At 49.3% G+C, this 20,731-nt stretch overlaps 1 protein-coding gene across 3 annotated transcripts; it reads right to left on the bottom strand.

Moving 5' to 3' along the window:
• Positions 1 to 1,782: 1,782 nt before the first annotated feature.
• On the bottom strand, positions 1,783 to 19,557 carry LOC123412186. Of its 3 annotated transcripts, none has more exons than XR_006613437.1 (4): positions 19,279 to 19,557; positions 6,268 to 6,542; positions 2,133 to 2,421; positions 1,783 to 2,053 (listed from the first exon to the last, which is right to left on the bottom strand). XR_006613437.1 is itself a non-coding variant. In XM_045105127.1 (3 exons), the coding sequence occupies exons 1-3, from the start codon at positions 19,321 to 19,323 to the stop codon at positions 2,011 to 2,013; spliced, it is 363 nt and encodes a 120-aa protein (XP_044961062.1). In that variant the 5' UTR covers positions 19,324 to 19,550; the 3' UTR covers positions 1,783 to 2,010. The 3 variants fall into 3 exon arrangements, 1 of the variants encoding a protein (XP_044961062.1); XR_006613438.1 differs by lacking the exon at positions 2,133 to 2,421 and adding an exon at positions 6,794 to 6,894 and having other exon boundaries at positions 19,279 to 19,556; XM_045105127.1 differs by lacking the exon at positions 2,133 to 2,421 and having other exon boundaries at positions 19,279 to 19,550.
• Between the last annotated feature and the right edge of the window lie 1,174 nt (positions 19,558 to 20,731).

The raw sequence follows: 20,731 nt of genomic DNA, 5'->3' as shown, positions 1-20,731 counted from the left end.
TGAGCTTATTGAGTGCCAAAGTCAGCTCATCACTATGGGTGACGAAGCAAAGACTTGCAGGGTCAGCGAAGACGGCAGTTAACTCGTGGTCGGAGAGGGGAGTGACCACCCAGCCCTAGTCTGGGCAGAAGAGGTGCTGAAGCTCGGCCAAGATGATGGCCGGAGACGATGTCCACCCACCAAGCACAGAGATGAGGGCCGTGAGAGACGGTGAGGTCGGTGGCTCGGAGATCTCTATCTGGTAGTAGCCAGAGCCCTCAAGGGCATGGCCATAGAGCGCCAGCTCGCTGGAGAGATCGGCCTCCGGGCACAGCAAGGCAGGGTGATCGGCACTCTTGCATTTGTGACAGGAAGGGGGAGCTTGCAGTCCACTTGGTAGTGACCCACCACCCCGCAATTGAAGCAAACAACGAACGAGGCGCGGGGAGCTCCTTAAACAGGAGCATCCACCGGCGGGGGAGCGGGGCGGGTCACCGAGGATGCTTGACCGGCGCAACCATGGACGGGTTGGCCACCCTTCTTCTTCTTCTTCTTCTTCTTAGCAAATGCCCCTTGCCATTCCTCCCACCAGGCCCCGCCGGAGGAAACTAGGGCTGGCGCTGGGGAGGGTTATAGCGCCGTGGAGGCGACACCTCCGCTCGACCTGAGCGCGCTGGGGATCAAGAACGTCGGCCACGCGACGGAGACCGGTTGTCACGGCCCCGCCAGTGGTCGGTGGACGGTCGCGTTACTGGGACTCGCGCCAGGACAAGACCTCCTCGCCAGCCACCGCCTTGCCCTTGAGCAGGGAGCTGCGGAGCTCATTCTCATGTCGGCTGGCCGAGGGGGAGGGGCGACGATTCGCGGCCGACTGTTCGTCGTCCCGCTCTGGAACGCGGCGCTTGGGGCGAGGCGCGCCGTCGTCGAGGTCCCGTGGCATGGCGACGGGCAGCAGCCGACCGGAGCAAGGGAAGGGAGAGGAGGATGACGCGGCGGGCGGCGCAAAGGGAACGGGGGTAGGAGCGGGCGAAGTGAGAGTACTTATAATCCCCCAATTAAGCTTTTGTTTTCAATTCTTTTTTTAATTTGGCAACTAAGTATGTTTAAATTAACAGCTGTTTTTAAAATCTGGCAACTGATCCTTTATCTAATAACTAAATACATGTAACTTTGGCAGTTAAGTATATATAAAACCTAATCTAAAAAAAGAATATGTTAAACCTGACAACAAATCCTAAGCAGATGCATGTGGCTTGTTCTTGGCTACGTATTGAACAATGACTGCGTACTTATATTTGTAGCTAGTGTGTTGTTAGTGTATGCACCTTTTTTCCTGTTTTTGTGGTACGCTTTGCATGCACGCTTGCACTTTAGTCTCAGCCTGCCATACTACACTCGGTTGTCTGACACTGAGCCTTGAGTTCATTTCTTCTGCATGTACGCGCAGATACGGGAATTGTTCCTGGCCCTGAGCATTGAGTTCATTTCTTCTGCAGGTACATGCAGATATGGGAATTGTTACTCGCTGCGGCGCCGCTACGTAGTGCCTTCATGAATGTATCTAGATATATTTTAGTTCTAGATACATTTATTTTTATTTATTTTTATGATAAGTAATTCCGAACGGAGGGAGTATTTCTTTATCTTAGTTCTAGATGAAGTACAGTATGAACTAAAATATATTTATTTTAGTTCTAGATACATTTATTTTTATTTTTTTTACGACAAGTAATTCCGAACGGAGGGAGTATATACATCATCCCGCATGAAGGGGGAGGCTTACAACAGAAAGCATACAATCTGTATTCGAAACTTTGAATACTTCATTGCAGGTCAAAGTTACGAGTTACAGGGATCTCTCTATTCAAAACTGCCAAGAATTCACTGTAGGTCTCCATGTGTTAAAAGACAGGGTGGAGGGCGCGCTACAGCATGGTGTCTTACGAACTTCATCCATGTCACTGTGGTCCTCATGGTACAAGTCTCGAGGCGTCCCCAACTTCATAATGTACTTCATCTGTGGGCCGTGCTTCACTCCCATGAAGTTGTTGTTCCAGGGAGCATTGTCCGGAACCTGGTAGAGACATAAGTTAAGTGAGTAATATTTGAAAAGTTCTCAAGAACAAATGCAAAGTACTCATAAGCACGCTTACGGATTGATATGATCAAAATATAAGACAACTCCCTTTGTATATAAGAAAACATCTTATATTTGATACAGAGGGAGTGGAATCCAAGGAAGCGGTCGCTGAGAAGCATCTCGGCTTTCTCATAGTGAGTCGGGAGGTAACCACCAGGGTTGCTACCGTTGTCCTTGTTGCTACGGCGTCAATTGTATGCTGTCAGCGAGCACGATCATCCTTGTTGCTACGGAGTCAATTGTATGCGGTCAGCGAGCACGACATTGTTGTTCTCCAGAATCTTAGGATGCAACGTCAAATCCTGAAGAACAAAACAGAATGAACAGTTCACTACTTTAGGACTCTCGATCAAGGATTTTCAGCAGCACATTGCCACGGTGGCTCTAATCTGGACCACCATGTTTTACTATGGATTTTTTTAAATAATACAATTTTTTATTAAATTTGAAAAATATTATGCAGATTCAAAAAAAATCAGAAATATTATGCTGGTCTTGTTAAATTTGAGAAGTTCTTTCCATATCTCCTCGAAGGTCCCGGGAGGCCACCCACTCCTAGCTAATGCGTGAGCCAGCTCATTCAGTAGGATGTCACTATTGATGAGTTCGTCTCATGAAACTATTCTATTGCCTATCTTGAAATTGCTGGCTAAACGCAGAAGACACTGGGACATATCAGAGAGAAAACTAGTATCAAAAGGATAATGAGACATCTTGGCGAAACTACGATACTACACTGGACTGCTTACCCACCGGAGTGTGGAGGAATTTTTATAGGTTCAGAAGAGAAAAATAGGCGGAAACTAACAAGCAGGAAACTATGGCAGGAGATATCGGCGGGAACTAAGAAGTGGGAAACAATGGCGGGAAGTTAAAAGCGGGAAATTAGGGCGGGAAGTCAGAAGCAGGAAATTATGGCGGGAAAAAGAATTCTTGCCACCTGATCCAATAGCGGGATCTGCCACTCGGGAAACTAGAGGGGCTATTTTGGCATTCTGGTCATCAGAAAATCTTAGTTACGTAGGAAAATATGAATGCATGCACCTATCGACTTTGCCAACACCGATTAGTACTAATTGGTCACTACTAAGCCGATTAGTACTAATTGGTCCCGGCAAGGCCGATTAGTACTAATTGGTCAAATTTAAGCCAAGTGGAGCCAATGCAGCGCGGCCGAGTGGCCTATCCAAAGCCGACAGGCACCAATCGGCTTTGGCAAAACCTACTGGAGCCAGTCGGCTAGGCCGATGGTGTAATATTTCCGAATTTTTTTGAACCTGCATAATATTTTTCAAATTTAATAAGAAAAATGTATTACAACAACAACAAAGCCTTTAGTCCCAAACAAGTTGGGGTAGGCTAAAGGTGAAAATCATAAGATCTCACGACCAACTCATGGTTTCAGCACACGGATAGCAAGCTTTCACGCACCCCTGTCTATGGCTAGTTCATTGGTGATGCTCCAATCCTTTAGATCTCTTTTTACGGACTCTTTCCATGTCAAGTTCGGTCTACCCCGGCCTCTCTTGACATTATCAGCATGCTTTAGCCGTCCGCTATGCACTGGGGCTTCTGGAGGCCTACGCTAAATATGTCCAAACCATCTCAAACGATGTTGGACAAGGTTCTCTTCAATTGGCGCTACCCCAACTCTATATCGTATATCATCATTCCGGATTCGGTCCTTCCTTGTGTGGCCCCACATCCATCTCAACATGCGCATCTCCACCTAGTTGTTGCACATGTCGCCTTTTAATCGGCCAACACTCAGCGCCATACAACATTGCGGGTCGAACCGTCGTCCTATAGAACTTGCCTTTAAGCTTTTGTGGCACCCTCTTGTCATAGAGAATGCCAAAAGCTTGGCGCCACTTCATCCACCCGGCTTTAATTCGATGGTTCACATCTTCATCGATATCCCCATCCTTCTCCAACATTGACCCCAAATATCGGAAGGTGTCATTCTGAGGCAGGCTAACATCCCCCTCCTCCTCGTGTCTAGTAGTACTGAAAGCGCACCTCATGTACTCAGTCTTAGTCCTACTAAGTCTAAAACCTTTCGATTCCAAGGTTTGCCTCCATAACTCCAACTTCCTGTTGACCCCCGTCCGACTATCATCGACTAGCACCACATCGTTCGCAAAGAGCACACACCATGGGATATCTCCTTGTATAGCCCTTGTGACCTCATCCATCACCCACGCAAAAAGATAAGGGCTCAAAGCTGACCCCTGATGCAGTATTATCTTAATCGGGAAGTCATCAGTGTCACCATCACTTGTTCAAACACTTGTCACAACATTATCGTACATGTCCTTGATGAGGGTAATGTATTTTGCTGGGACTTTGTGTTTCTCCAAGGCCCACCACATAACATTCCGTTGTATCTTATCATAGGCCTTCTCCAAGTCAATGAACACCATATGCAAGTCCTTCTTTTGCTTCCTATATCTCTCCATAAGTTGTCGTACCAAGAAAATGGCTTCCATGGTCGACCTCCCAGACATGAAACCAAACTGATTTTTGGCCACGCTTGTCATTCTTCTTAAGCGGAGCTCAATGACTCTCTCACGTAGCTTCATTGTATGGCTCATCAATTTAATTCCACGGTTATTAATACAACTCTGAACATCCCCTTTGTTCTTGAAGATTGATACTAATATACTCCGTCTTCATTCTTTTGGCATCTTCTTTGCCCAAAAAATGAGGTTGAAAAGTTTGGTTAGCCATACTATCGCTATGTCCACGAGGCCTCTCCACACCTCAATGGGGATACAATCAAGGCCCATCGCCTTGCCTCCTTTCATCCTCTTTAAAGCCTCCTTGACCTCCGACTCATGGATACGCCGCACAAAACGCCTGCTAGTATCATCAAAGGAGTCGTCCAGATCAATAGTAGAGCTCTCACTCTCTCCATTGAACAGCTTGTCAAAGTACTCCCACCATCTATGCTTAATCTCCTCATTCTTCATCAGGAGTTGCTCTGCTCCGTCCTTGATGCACTTTATTTGGTCAACATCCCTCGTCTTCCTCTCTCGGATCTTGGCCATCTTATAGATGTCCCTTTCTCCTTCCTTCGTGTCTAACCGTTAGTAGAGGTCCTCATACGCCCGACCCCTTGCTTCACTCATAGCTCGCTTTGCGGCCTTCTTTGTCATCTTGTACTTCTCTATGTTGTCTACACTCCTACCCAGATATAGGCGTCTGAAACAATCTTTCTTCTCCTTAATTGCCTTCTGGACATCATCGTTCCACCACCAGGTATCTTTAGCTTCTCTTCTACTTCCCCTGGACACTCCAAACTCCTCTGAGGCCACCTTACGAATGCAAGTCGCCATCTTCATCCACATGTTGTCTGCATCACCTCCTTCCTCCCAAGGGCCCTCCTTAATGACCCTGTCCTTGAACGCCTGAGCTACCTCCCCCTTGAGCTTCCACCACTTCGTTCTAGCGACTTTGGCACGCTTGTCCCGCTGGACACGAATCTAAACAAGACTAGCCAATCGTCTGTGCTTCTCAATGGTCATTGCTCCGAGCCAAGTAAACAAGGCCAACCAACCTAGTGACCCTACTTCACTTATTAATATGCAAGGACATATGCTCGCCTAAACTACCCAAATCTCTAGAACCGCTCCATGGTCTAGATAGCAGCCCAATGATTATCTAGTTGCTATTTCTCAATTCCTTCTGGATCACACATAAAAAAGGTAGAATGTGCAAGAAGGAATAGAACACAATTCAGTAGAGACTGGTTTACATGCAGAAAGCCCCTCTGCCACATAACGTACCAAACAGAACCAATAATTCAGCAGTGAAACTGTCCACCGGCAACACTATTATAATTGTGCAAAACATAAAACAACCAACGGCAATATATTTTTACGTATTGTGCAGAGCGAGTTTGATAGGTTAAATTTCTATTGTACACTATATGATAAATCATTTTATGTATAAATATCGAATACATTGGCTTTGTATGAATAGTGCCATCTCATTAAGAAATCAGATGTCTCAGGAGAAACAATTAGCTGATGGAAAGACAGAAATTTGCTTGATTAGATGTCATAGATTTGCTCATGTTTTAGCCACTTCATTCTGGATAAGGATCAGGTGGTTGGATTTCAAGGTAGAAATAGTAGGAGATGAACCTGGGGTGATAGCCGAGGAGCTTCATTTGGCTGGGTATGCATCCATCCCAATGGCTCGAAGTCAGCAAGGAACTCATGCTCCCGAAGATTCGCTGGAAGAGCCGCCATCTGGTGAGTTCCATGCTGTGGGGGAATCGATATGCATCTGATCTCCTTGGTTGGGGATTATCCTGTGGACTCAGCCCATAAAGGAAACCCGCAACCTGTGTCCGTAGATCTGCTATGCGTATGAGCTTCAAGATATTCTTTGGCATGATGTAAATATAGCCAGTCTCCTGTGCAGAATACATGCAGTGAGTAACCATTTGGGTAGGATGTGACTGATATGCTTTTAAGAATGTTCTGTCAAATAGGAGGCATTCAAGTTAGTGGAATTGTGATAAGATTTAGAGCACATATATGCCTCCCATAAAGCACATTCAGTTTATCAGATCCAAGGTAAGAGATACCCAGAACTAAAGATGCAGCTATTTAACATCTCGCAAGCCAAAATTAGGAAGTTTATCTCTCAAGTCTCAATACATACAAAGCATATTCTTCATCGACGACATAGAGGTTTATTCACCACAGTTGCAACGGCACGCCATCCAGCCATCCCCGGTCTGTTGAAGCATCCTTCAATTTTATCTATCGTGATGCAAACTACTCAGGGTATATCTTACAAATTATATACAAAATCTACATCATAAATCATAACAAAGCAACATGCAGCAGTCAGTTCATCAAATAAAAAACAGTGAACATAAGTACATACAGCAGGAAGTATTGTGGCTGTGTCTTACTACTCGTTGACAATGGTAATGGCGGGTGGATATATTCATCCTCGATCAAGAACAGAGCCAATGAAAAAAGAGTTACACACCCTTCTTCCAAGAATGAAATATAAAAAACTCCCACTGATCTAATCATCTCAGATATATTTGCTTTAAAGTTTGGAGACATCAATCACTAATTTGCGCTGTTCACCTTGACCAGTCTGTGCAGAGATAATCATCTCAATCAAGCTATTGTGTCTGAGAACCTACAATCTGTTAGAGTTATAATATAAGTCATGTACCCTTTTGTATTTATCCCAATATATAAGAGGTTTCCTGCATATAGTCCACCACCTGTACATGTATATATACCGGCCTATGGCCTCATAGGAATACAAGTTGCATATTCCTAACATGGTATTAGAGCCTTAGTGTTTTTCCTTTGCACGCGCAACTCGTGCTCCGATGAAATCCCTTGTCCTGCTGCTTCCTCTCTCCCCGCAGCCGGATCTCCTCCTGTTCCGCCGGATCGAACCAGCAGCAGGATCGAACCAGCCGCAGGCCCCGCTCGCGGTTAGGCCGATCTCGTCAGCTCCTGGTTCTAGTCCGCTCGTCAGCTCCCGTCCGCGACTCGTTGCTGCTCCCGTCTCGTCGTGGTCAAAGCTCCAGATCGATCTCCTCCCATCAACGCCCCGCTCCCGATCCATTTTCGTCCCTGGCCGCCGCCGCCTCCAGCCGCCGCCGCCCCATCTGGCCAGATCGACCCCGCCGCGTTGCCTCGGATCCAGATCGAAGCGGCTCCCATCCTGCTCCACGACGTAGCTGCCGGCGTGGTGCAGGGACAGGGTCACCACGTCCTGCATCAGCCGCTGCACCGGCATCTGCCGCGTCTGCACGTCGCCGTTCTCCACGGCGTGCTGTTTTGCACTCCCGATCGGATCTGGTTTTCCCTGGTCGTTGACCTCTAAAAAGAAAATGGTCTACACCAGCACGCAACGTTGCAGTCCCTTGCTTCCCGTGACTCCTGACGGCTGTGCTGGTAGTTCTTCTGTTGCTCCTGCGAGCTCTACATATGGTGATTGTCGCTCTACATCGACTCCTCTCGCGACTTTCATCGGTGCATGTCGCTCTTCCCCGACACCTCTCGCGATTTTCACCGGTTGTCATGGTGCCTATGACTCCATGGACTGCACTTCGTCCACGCGTCTTCCCTTGGCACTTGGTGCTTGTCCGCACACGGCCTCGTCTTCTTCACCGGTCTTTGCCGACGATACTGGACATACTACACCGCCACATTTAGCGGCTTCCACAGGTGGTGGTGGTTGCTTCTCTCCTCGTGCCATTACGCCGCCTACTTCAGCTGTGTACTTCACCGAGGACGAGATTGCGCGACTTCGCGCCCTGCTGCTTGCCTTCGACTCTCCGTTGTCGGGTGTGTCTACATCGACATCTTCGGTTGCACCCCTGACTGAGCAGGAGATTGGATGATTTCAATGTCTGCTAGCTCCATCTGTTGTTTCTTCATCGACGGGTTCTGTTGGTTCTGCTACGGACTCTTCTGGCATTGCGAGACCACCTTCTACACACGCAGGTACATCTCCGTGGGTTATTGATACTGGAGCATCTTTTCATAGTACTCCTGATTCATCCACTCTGTCATCTACTCGACCTCTTGATTCTCCTGTTCATGTTCTTACTGCTGATGGTATTTCTCTCCCGGTTACTGGCCGAGGCACTCTTAGCACTTCATCTTTTCATGTTCCCGATGTTGCTCATGTTCCTCGGCTTACCATGCAGCTCCTTTCTGGTGGCCAGATTGTTGACTCTGATTGTCGGGTCATTCTTGACTTTGACTCATGTTCAGTTCTGGACCGTCACACTGGTGCTCTTCTTGGTGCTGGCCCCCGGCGTCGTGACTCTCAGGGTCTCTGGGAGCTTGACTAGCTTCACCTTCCATCCGCTGCCACCGCAACTAGTCTCTGCTCCTCTGTTGCCTTGTCTACCAGCTCTTTTCAAGAGTGGCATCATCGTCTGGGTCATTTATGTGGCTCTCGTCTCTCATCCTTAGTTTGACGTGGTCTTCTTGGATCCGTCTCCGGTGGTGTGTCTTTAGACTGTCAGGGCTGCCGGCTTGGTAAACAGGTTCAGTTACCTTATCCTCATAGCGAGACTATGTCCCAGCGTCCTTTTGACCTTGTTCACTCCGATGTTTGGGTTCCAGCTCCCTTTTCCTCGAAGGGAGGCCATCGCTACTATATTATCTTTATAGATGATTTCTCTCGATACACGTAGATCTATTTTATGTCTTCTCGTAGTGAGGTATTATCTATCTATAAGCATTTTGCTGCCATGGTTCACACTCAGTTCTCTATGCCTATTCGTGTGTTCCGTGCTGACTCTGCTGAAGAGTATATCTCCAAGATGTTGCGTGGATTTCTGGCTGAGCAGGGTACACTTGCTCAGTTCTCTTGTCCTGGTGCTCATGCTCAGAATGGTGTGGCTGAGCCGCAAGCATCGTCACCTTCTTGAGACGGCTCGTGCGATGATGATTGTTGCCTCTCTCCCGCCGCATTTCTGGGCTGAGGCCGTCTCCACCTCCACCTATCTCATCAATCTACAACCTTCTGCTGCTCTCCAGGGTGGTGTTCCTTTTGAGCATCTCTTTGATCGTTCTCCCGATTATTCGATGCTTCGCCTGTTTGGTTGTGTTTGCTATGTTCTTCTTGCCCCTCGCGAACGCACCAAACTGACCGCTCAGTCTGTTGAGTGTGTCTTCTTAGGCTACAGTGATGAGCATAAGGGCTATCGTTGTAGGGATCTTATCGGTCGTCGGATGCGTATCTCTCGGGATGTGACTTTTGACGAGTCTCGTCCCTTCTACCCACGCCCATCTTCCTCGACCTTTTCAGTGGAGCATATCTCTTTCCTCACTTTTCCTGATACACCTCTCACCCCCATCGAGCCTTTGCCTATTCGTTCCGCTCCCTCTGCTTCTCCACCTCCTGTCGATTTGCTACCACCATCTCCCACGGTTTCCTCTCCTGGCATGTCACCGGATTCTGCACCTTCATCTCTGGTGACTTCTACGTCTTCACCCCTCGATTCTACCTTGGTGATCCCCCCTTGCATTGTTCCATCTTTTCCTCAGTGTTACACTCGTCGTTCACGTCATGTGGATGCCTCTGTGGATGTGTCGTCATCCTCATCTCAGCCTCCCTATGCCTTGCGTTCTCGCCCTCGTCCGCCTTTTGATTGCCTTGGATTTCCCACCGTTGGTGCTGCTGTTCTTGAGCCGACTTCCTATCATCAGGCTGTTGTTCCTCCTGAATGGCAGTTTGCGATGGCAGAGGAGATTGCTGCTCTTGAACGCACTGGTACGTGGGATCTTGTTTCACTTCCTCCCGGAGTCCGTCCCATCACTTGTAAGTGGGTCTACAAGGTTAAGACTCGCTCCGATGGTTCTCTTGAGCGTCACAAAGCTCGTCTTGTGGCTCGTGGTTTTCAGCAGGAGCATGGTCGTGATTATGACGAGACTTTTGCTCCTGTGGCCCATATGACCACTGTTCGTACACTTCTTGCCGTGGCCTCTGCACGCCACTGGTCTATATCTCAGCTTGATGTTAAGAATGTCTTTCTTAATGGTGAGCTGCGTGAGGAGGTGTACATGCAGCCACCAAATGGGTATTTTGTTCCTGATGGCATGGTATGCCGTCTTCGTCACTCTCTCTATGGCCTTAAGCAAGCCCCTCGCGCCTGGTTTGAGCGTTTTGCCTCTGTGGTGACTGCCGCTGGTTTTTCAGCGTGCTCATGATCCAGCATTGTTTATTCACCTTTCTCCTCGTGGTCGGACTCTTCTTCTTCTCTATGTTGATGACATGATCATCACTGGGGATGACCCCGAGTATATTGCCTTTGTAAAGGCCCGTCTTAGTGAGCAGTTTCTTATGTCCGATCTTGGACCTCTTCACTACTTTCTTGGGATTGAAGTCTCTTCTACCTCTTATGGCTTTTTTATATCCCAGGAAAAGTATATCCAGGATCTTCTTGCTCGTGCTGCTCTTAGTGACGAGCGCATTGTTGAGACTCCTATGGAGCTCAATGTTCACCTCCGTGCTACTGATGGTAATCCCCTGCCTAACTAGGTGCATATTGGTGTTGATGCTTTCTATGTGCGCGCTGGTGTGCAGGATCAGGTCATTGCTCTTCAGTATGTGCCTTCCGAGTTACAGTTGGCGGATTTCCTGACGAAGGCCCACACTAGAGCACAACATGGTTTTTATCTCTCCAAACTCAGTGTTGTTCATCCACCATGAGTTTGAGGGGGGGGTGTTAGAGTTATAATATAAGTCATGTACCCTTTTGTATTTATCCCAATATATAAGGGGTTTCCTGCATATAGTCCACCACCTGTACATGTATATATACCGGCCTATGGCCTCATGGGAATACAAGTTGCATATTCCTAACACAATCAACCCCCAGATTACACTGGATCACTTCCAAATGTATTTAGCTAGAGGACACTCGAAGAAGAGATGGTCAATCGATGTTGTGGTATTTCCACGGCAGATGACAGGGGGTAGCTTAGATCATGGTTTCGGGCTGATGGGAGCCGGCAGCGTCTGGAAACGGGTGATGGCGCAAGACACATGACGCCGATCTATCCAGGTTCAGGGCCCTCCGATGAGGTAAAAAAAACCTAGTCCTGCCAGTGTGACTATATGAGATCACAGTACAATGGTGCTCCTCGAGCTGTTCGTGAGGAGGGAGACGGAGCTCTCGCTGCCGGCCTCGCTGCCTCGGTGGTGTCTGGAGCGTCAGGGGGTTTTGGAGTCTAACGGTTCGCTAGTTCCCAGCCCCTCTCTCGGGGGGCTGAGATGTGGCTTTATAGTGTAGCCTAGGATGTACAGTAGTGGGAAAAAGTAGGGGGACGGGGCCCGGCTGCCAGCCTCTCCTGCTGGCCGAAGGACCCGCCGGCTGTTGGGTCTTGTCCGGCGCGGGGCCCGCCAGTCTGACGCTACAGCGGCCGGTACGCGGGTCGTCAGGTAGTAGGTAGACGAAGGCATGGCTACAGTGTCGCCTCGCCCGGTCAGCCTCGATGGTGACCGGTGGCCCTGTAGCCACATCGTATCTTGCATCATGACGCCTGTGGCCACGTCGGGCCTGCCAACGCGCGTTGTAGCCACGCGCGCCCCTGCGTCAGGAGTCTGGTCTTGTCACCGTACGCCGGTACGGTCAGATAGGATGGGTACTGACCCGCCGGCTGCCGTTGGGACCAGCCGGACGGGCCGACCGTCGCCAGCCGGCCCGCCACTCAACGGCCAGACGGGCCGCCCGTGGCCAGCTGGCCAGCCACACAACAGTCAGATGGGCCGCCTGTGGCCGGCCGACACGCCACTCGACGGCCAGACGGGCCGCCTGTGGCCATCCGACAAAGCGGGCCCAGCTGGCCCCCTAATGTCTTGGAGAAGGGTTTCCTCCGCTTTGGTATACCCAGGGGCCATATCCCCATCAGTAGCCCTCGAAACTATTGGGGTCCGGAGGTCTCCGGACGAGGGGGGCCAGCGGTTTTCCCCCCACGCCCGAATTGTGAGAGTTGTTGGAGGTGGTGCGCCGGCTGGGGCCGATGGGCGAGTTGGCCGACCGCCAGCCGTTTGGGATGGCGTCCCGCCGAGGGTCAGCTGGAGACCCCGACGCGCGGGAGCGGCCGTCGGATGCGGGCCAGTCGGCCAGTATGCGCCATGTGTGGACCGGTGGTGAGCGGCGGGCCCACCACCACGCGCGCGACGGGACGTCGCCGCAGGCCTAGCCCGACGGGCCTCGGCCCACGTGCGGGATCTTCTGCGGCCACGGGCCGTCGGCTGGGGTTCCCCGCACGATTAATGCGTGTGGGCATCGTGGGATACTGGGGGATGTGGGCGTAACTGATCACACGCCCCCACGTCTCCCCGGTCTTTAAAAGACGGAGGAGGGGAGGCCGTTGCATGTCAGCCAACTGAAGAAACATCTGGGCCCTACAACAATTCCCAATCCAAACATACCTCTTATACATGAGGATGGGACAATCCTGCTCGAGCCCGAAAAGATTTTGGAAAGGAAACTAATCCCCAGAGTCCAGGGTGATTTCCAGGTACCTATCGTTCGTTGGCTGGTCAAGTGGGCAAATCTTGAAGCTGAGCATGCCACCTGGGAGGACGCTTCGTTCATTCAAAAGATTTTTCCAGCTTTCGACCCTGTGGACAGGTCTAATGTCGAGCCGGGGAGTTGTCAGGCCCCAACTGAAAAGCTCCTGTGCTGCGGAGGCAACGAATGAACTCATTTCAAATTCAAAAACTGGCGCCAAGCAATTACGGCCGCTTATCTCCGATCCAACGCCCCGATGTGCAGCCTACCGCTTCGCTAGGATTGAAGTTGCGGGAGGCGTTGATCTCCGATCCGACGGCCAACGTACCTCCGTGTTCAGTTTACGCCGTGAGCTTCTGCAGGAGAGTGCATCATCATCTTTTTACCACTTTTCCCTGAATTTTTACCCCGTTTTGTAAGGCTATAAAGCCATGGATTCCGACTCGGTAGAGCACTATCATATGTAGGGTTTCCCCCATTGCGCCGCCAGTGTTCCTGGCCGGCTTAGGTGCCTCTGGTTGTAAGATAAATCCTCGGCAATTCGCCCCTGAAATGCAATTGAATTCCTCTCTGAACTACAGCTTGTGTTCGTCACGATTAGCTGGGTCCGACACGTATCTTTAACATTGACAATGCTATGTCATGAGAGGCATTTATTTGTTAGGAAAGCAACTTGTATTACCATGAGGCCATAGGCCAGTATATATACATGTATAGGTAGTGGACTATATGCAGGAAACCACTTATATATTGGGATAAATACAAAAGGTACATGACTTAGATTATAACTCTAACACCCCCCCCACACACACACACACAAACTCATGGTCGATGAACAACACTGAGTTTGGAGAGATAAAAGCCATGTTGTGCTCAAGTCTGGGCCTTCGTTAGGAAATCCGCGGAAGGCACATACTGAAGAGCAATGACCTGATCCTGCACAGCAGCGCGCACATAAAAAGCATCAACACCAATATGCTTGGTGAGCTCATGCTTCACAGGATCGCGCGCAATGCTAATAGCACTTGTACTATCAAATAAGAGCAGAGTCGGTGTAGTGACAGAAACACCAAAATCCTAAAGTAACCACCGTAACCAAGTCACCTCTGTCGTCAAAAGAGACATCGCTCGCAACTCAGCCTCTGCACTCGAATGGGAAACTGCAATCTGTTTCTTCGTCTTCCAGGCAATAAGAGAACCACCAAGAAAAACACAGTAAGCAGAAAGTGAACGACGATCCGAAGGATCACTAGCCCACGTAGCATCCGAATAGGCCTGAAGTTGTAAAGAACTGGAGCGAGGAAAGAATAGACGGTGAGAGATCGTGCCCCGAAGATATCGGAGAACACGGAGGAGATGACTATAGTGAACCGATGTGGGAGCAGAGACGAACTGACTCAGAATATGAACCGGATAAGAGATATCCGGACGAGTGACAGCTAGATAAACAAGACTGCCAACAAGATGACGATAACGCGTCGGGTCAGGCAGGGGATCGCCATCAATAGCAGAGAGGTGAACATTGAGCTCCATAGGAGTCTCAACAATGCGTTCATCAGTAAGAGCAGCACGAGCAAGAAGATTCTGGATATACTTTTCCTGGGATATAAAAAAGCCATCAGAGGTAGAAGAGACTTCAATCCTAAGAAAGTAGCGAAGAGGTCCAAGATCAGACATAAGGAACTGCTCACTAAGACGGGCCTTAACAAAGGCAATATACTCGAGGTCATCCCCAGTGATGACCATGTCATCAACATAGAGAAGAAGAAGAGTCCGACCACGAGGAGAAATGTGAATGAACAATGCTGGATCATGAACACTGGGTGAAAAACCAGCGGCGGTCACCACAGAGGCAAAACGCTCAAACCATGCGCGAGGGGCTTGCTTAAGGCCATAGAGAGAGCGACGAAGACGACATACCATGCCATCAGGAACAGAATAGCCAGGTGGTGGCTGCATATACACCTCATCACGCAGCTCACCATTAAGAAAAGCATTCTTAACATCAAGCTGAGAGATAGACCAGTGGCGTGTAGAGGCCACGGCAAGAAGTGTACGAACAGTGGTCATATGAGCCACAGGAGCAAAAGTCTCGTCATAATCACGACCATGCTCCTGCTGAAAACCACGAGCCACAAGACGAGCTTTGTGACGCTCAAGAGAACCATCGGAGCGAGTCTTAACCTTGTAGACCCACTTACAAGTGATGGGACGGACTCCGGGAGGAAGGAAAACAAGATCCCACGTACCGGTGCGCTCAAGAGCAGCAATCTCCTCTGCCATCGCAAACTGCCATTCAGGATGAACAACAGCCTGATGATAAGTAGTCGGCTCAAGAACAGCAGCACCAGCGGTGGAAAATCCAAAGCGATCAACAGGCGGACGAGGACGAGAACGCAAGCCATAAGTAGGCTGAGACGAGGATGACGACACATCCACAGAGGCATCCACAGAACGTGAACGACGAGTGTAACACTGAGGAAAAGATGGAACAATGGAAGGAGGAATCACCAAGGTAGAATCGGGGAGTGGCGACGAAGAAGTCACCGGAGAGGAAGGTGTAGAATCCGGTGTCATGGTAGGCGAGGAGGCCCTGGAAGATGGTGGCGACAAAGCGAGTGGAGGTGGAGAAGCAGAGGGAGCGGAACGAATAGGCAAAGGCTCGACGGGTGTGATAGGTGTGTCAGGAAAAGTGAGGAAAGAGATATCCTCCACTAAAAAGTCGAGGAAGATGGGCGTGGGTAGAAGGGACGAGACTCATCGAAAGTCAAATCCCGAGAGATAAGCATCCGGCGACCGATAGGATCCCAACAACGATAGCCCTTATGCTCATCACTATAGCCTAAGAAGACACACTCAACAGACTGAGCGGTCAGTTTGGTGCGTTCGCGGGGGGCAAGAAGAACATAGCAAACACAACCAAACAAGCGAAGCATCGAATAATCGGGAGAACGATCAAAAGACGCTCGAAAGGAACACCACCCTGTAGAACAGCGGAAGGCTGGAGATTGATGAGATAGGTGGAGGTGGAGACGGCCTCAGCCCAAAAATGAGGCGGGAGAGAGGCAGCAATCATCAAAGCACGAGCCGTCTCAAGAAGATGACGATGCTTGCGCTCAACCACGCCATTCTGAGCGTGAGCACCAGGACAAGAGAATTGAGAGAGAGTTCCTTGCTCAGCAAGAACACCACGCAACATCTTAGAGATATACTCGCCAGCGGAGTCAGCACGAAACACACGAATGGGAAAAGAGAACTGAGTATGAACCATGGCAGCAAAACGCTTATAAATGGACAACACCTCACTACGAGAAGTCATGAAATAAAGCCATGTGTAACGAGAGAAGTCATCTATGAAAATAATATAGTATTTATGACCCCCATTCGAAGTGAAGGGAGCCGGACCCCATACATCGGAATGGACTAAATCAAAAGGACGCTTAGACACTGACTCACTATGTGAATATGGTAACTGAATCTGCTTGCCAAGACGACAACCCTGACACTCTAAAGAGGCATCTCCTGAGACATACCCCAGAAGACCTCGACGAACTAACGACGACAAACGAGAACCACACAGATGACCAAGTCGATGATGCCACTGCTGGAAGGAACCAGTAGCCGAGGCGACCAAAGCGGAAGAACTGGCGATAGAGTGGGCAGCGGAAGGAACATGAAGCCAGTCCAACTCCCAAAGACCCTCAGAATCACGGCGGCGAGGACCAGCCCCAACCAGGGTGTGCGTGCAACGGTCCTGGACAGAACAAGAGTCAAGGTCAAGGATGACATGACAACCAGAATCAGCAAGTTGACCAGCGGAAAACAGATACATGGTAAGTCCAGGAACATGAGCAACATCAGGAACAGAATAAGGAGTGGTAAGAGTGCCTCTACTAACGACAGAAAGTGGAGTACCATCAGCGGTGAGGACATGAACAGGAGAATCAAGCGATCAAAGAGAGGACAGAGTGGAAGAATTAGAAATCATATGAAAGGAACCTCCAGAGTCCAGAACCCATGGGGATGTACCTGACTGTGTAGAAGGTGGTTGCTCAGTACGGGAAGCCTCAGTACAGAACCAGCAGTACCCGTCGAGGAAGAACCTGAAGCAGCGAGCAGACGCTTAAATCTTAGAATATCCTGCTCAGTCAAAGCGATGGCTGAAGCTGTCGAGGTAGATGATGAAGTCGATGTAGATGATGAGCGCGCCTTGCGCAAGTGTTTCTTCTTCGTGTAGCAGTGGGACTCAATATTACCATCATTGTTGCAGTAGCCACAATGTGAACGGGGGCGTCCTGAGCCGCCAGAAGGAGTGGGCAAGAGCAGCGGAGCACTCGAGCGAGAGGGGGTCGGTGCAGCAGGTGGCGTAGAAAAAGTCCGAGCAGCGAGCACCGAGGGAACCTCCAGCAAACCAGCACCACGTAAGCGAGTCTCCTCAGCACGAATCTCAAAAAGCGCCTCCACGAGAGAAATACGGCCACGAGCAAACAACTGAGCACGCCGAGGCTCAAACTCCTTACGGAGCCTAGACAGGAACTCGTAGACGCGATGAAACTCCAAATCGGCTTGGACAGCCTGGCAACAGGAGCAACTACGACAACCAGCACTGCGGAGAGAATCAAGCTGGCGCCAGATAGCAGAACTCTGTGCATAGAAGTCATCAATAGTAGAGTCACCCTGCTGAAGAACATGCTCCTGACGAACTACAGAGAGATATAAGGCATCACCAGAGGGCTCATAGCACTGACGAAGGTGAGTCCACATCTCAAAGACAGTAGGAAGGCCCAGAAACTCAGAGGCAAACTGAGGCAGAACACTGGCAGTGAGAACAGCTGCAGCACGGGCATCATCATCAAGCCACTGGGTGTAAACAGACAGAGCACCATGATACACCTGAAGAGCCTCCTCATAGATCAAAACCTTCTCATCATAAGCACGAATAGCAGCCTCATCAGCAACCTTAGCCGCATCCTTCGTAGCCTGAGGAGCATCCGCAGGAAGAACCGGTGGAGTCGGAGGAGTGGGAGCCACAGGAGGAACCGGACATGGCAGACAACAGATCTCGCCAGAGAGAACTCCCCAGAGAGGGATGCCACGCATGTGAATGCGCATGAAGCCAGTGAACTCGGTGTAGTTAGTTCCATCGAAGATCACCGAACAGCGAGGGACACCAACATAGCCAGATGCAGTAGACATGTTTTTATTTTTAATTTATTTTATTTTTCTGGAAAGGAAGTCAGTCAACGGATCGGGAACCGCGTCGACTGGAACCGTGAGAGCCGATCTGCAAACCGCGTCGGCAGGAACTGCTAGAGCCGATCCTGGAACTGCTAGAGTCTGGGCGGCGTTCCTCGTGGGAGTGCGTCCCGCGGCGAACCTGGAACTGCTAAGCGGGAGTGCGTCCCGCGGATTCTGGCGGCGCTCCCGCGGATCCTGGCGCGCGCGTGAAGCGGATCGGGGTGCAGCGAGCGGTTCCGGGCGGCGCCTGGCGATTGGCGCCTGATCCAGCAGTCGAGGTGGCGTTCCCGTGGGTGGTTGGAGATCCGCGGCAGCAGCCCGATTCGGCAGCAGCCCGATCCGCGGTAGCAGGCTAATCCAGCAGCACGTTCCGCGCCTGATCCGGCGAGAGGGTTGTTTAGCGGCGGGATCGGGCCTGAAAGAAGGAGCGGCAGCAACAGAATTCCTCCTGGGACGATGACAGCTCTGCAGATCGGGTCAAGGGAACCGAGATGTGTTCCAGCGGGACCAGACAAGAGCACGAGACGCCTCGCCAAGGGAGCAACGACGGCTGTGGGTTGGGATCGAGAGGAGCATTCGTTGCGCGTGCTAAAAAAAACCTAAGCTCTAATACCATGTTAGGAAAGCAACTTGTATTATCATGAGGCCATAGGCCAGTATATATACATGTACATGTGGTGGACTATATGCAAGAAACCCCTTATATATTGGGATAAATACAAAAAGGTACATGACTTATATTATAACTCTAACATTATTTATATAAGAGGACATGCAAAAAAGCTTTTGATATTGCAATGAACCTGGTTCAAAGAAGATAAGCAATTTTGGATTATTTGACTGAACCGGGCATGCAAGAATAATATCTTAATCTCTAATTAGAACACATGCATACCCTAGCAGCGGTTGTGTTGGGGAGGAGCTGCAGCTGCTTGTCCATGGAGCAGCCGGAAACCCTAGTACGGCGCGCGAGCGGTGGTGGCGGGGAAGACCGAATCCATATGGTGGAAGTGGTAAATCAGCCCGTGGTCGTGGCCGTGCTAGGCGGCGGCCGGAGTGGCGGACCGCGACGGAATCTGACGCCGGCTGTGCGAGAGAAAGGGGATGGGAGGCGGCGGGGGAGAGGCTGAGAGCTGCGACCGGGAGACGCAGAGAGCGACGGGTTTCAACTTTCAATATACGAAACAATATCAATATATTATATTAACCACTGAAGGAGTACATGTGACGAGGACGGTGCGGTAGCCCAGTGGTTGGGTTCACGTTGGTGTGCCCAGCTTCCAGAGTTCGACTCCTGTGTTGGGTTATCTGGGATTCTCACTAAGTAGGTGCTCGGGGATATGCCAGCTAGTCTTGTCAAAAATATTTGTTTCCTCACCTGTTTTGCAAAATTTCACCGATTTTTTTTCTCACCACTTCTACAAATTTCATGGCTAAGGAGACATATCTATCATTTATTCGTCATCATTGCGGGGCAAAAAAATTTGCTCACATATTTTGAAAGGCATCAACAAAAAGAAATAGATTACCACCTAATCATCATTGTGGACAAAAAGAAAACAAATTGTCATCTAATCATCGTTGCGAAAAAAAATAGATTGTCACCTATTCATCGTTGCGGGTCAAAAAAACAGACTGTCACCTAATCAACGTAGCATGAACCAAAAGGAAAATTTTGTCACCTATTCTGCAAATATATGGACTAACAAGACGCATTTATCATCCGTTCCATCATTGAGGGGGCAAAAACATTTTGCCACATATTCTAAAAGGCATCGAGAGAAAAATAGATTGTCACCTAATCATCGTTGCCCAACCAAAAGGGAAAAATTGTCACTATCTTGCAAATGTCTGGCTAACGAGGCGCATTTATCATCAGTTCACCACCATCATTGAGGGCAAAAACATTTTGCCACATATTCTAAAAGGCATCAAGAAAAAAAATAGTCATATATACCTACTAATAAAAGAAATAGGTATTCTTAGTCCGTTATATTTTTTTTGTAGAGACCTCCCTCAAGTTTTCTGGTATCAACTCGCAGTACATATTAATTGATTCTTTGAAAATTCATATCTTTTTAACGCTCACTCTAAATTTAACATGTTATATATGAAATTTGATTAGAACAATATGTAGAATCTGAATATGATATTATTTTACGTGTTAACCATTTAAAAAATGCTATTTACGATAAAACCTTAATCGATAGCGCATGATAAGTCTTTCCTTCATATCGGTGTCGATTCGAATTGAAAATGAACACTTTGGCAAAACTAGGATGGAGAACAAAAACAATATATATAATCACGCATGCACGTCTCGTCGAAACCTCACAGGCTAATAAATT

Source organism: Hordeum vulgare, chromosome 7H (assembly GCF_904849725.1).
Source record: "Hordeum vulgare subsp. vulgare chromosome 7H, MorexV3_pseudomolecules_assembly, whole genome shotgun sequence".
Taxonomy (NCBI): Eukaryota; Viridiplantae; Streptophyta; class Magnoliopsida; order Poales; family Poaceae; genus Hordeum; species Hordeum vulgare.
The sequence above is the reverse complement of the archived record's forward strand: the minus strand, read 5'-3'. Positions and strand labels throughout refer to the sequence as shown.

What these genes read in the sequence shown, in the direction of transcription:
- LOC123412186 (XM_045105127.1), bottom strand. Translation starts at nt 19,323, where the DNA reads ATGGACAAGCAGCTGCAGCTCCTCCCCAACACAACCGCTGCTAGG. An exon ending in CCAACACAACCGCTGCTAGG is followed by an intron (nt 6,543 to 19,278) that starts GTATGCATGTGT and finishes TATTCTGCACAG; the next exon opens with GAGACTGGCTATATTTACAT. An exon ending in CTCCTCGGCTATCACCCCAG is followed by an intron (nt 2,054 to 6,267) that starts GTTCATCTCCTA and finishes TGTCTCTACCAG; the next exon opens with GTTCCGGACAATGCTCCCTG.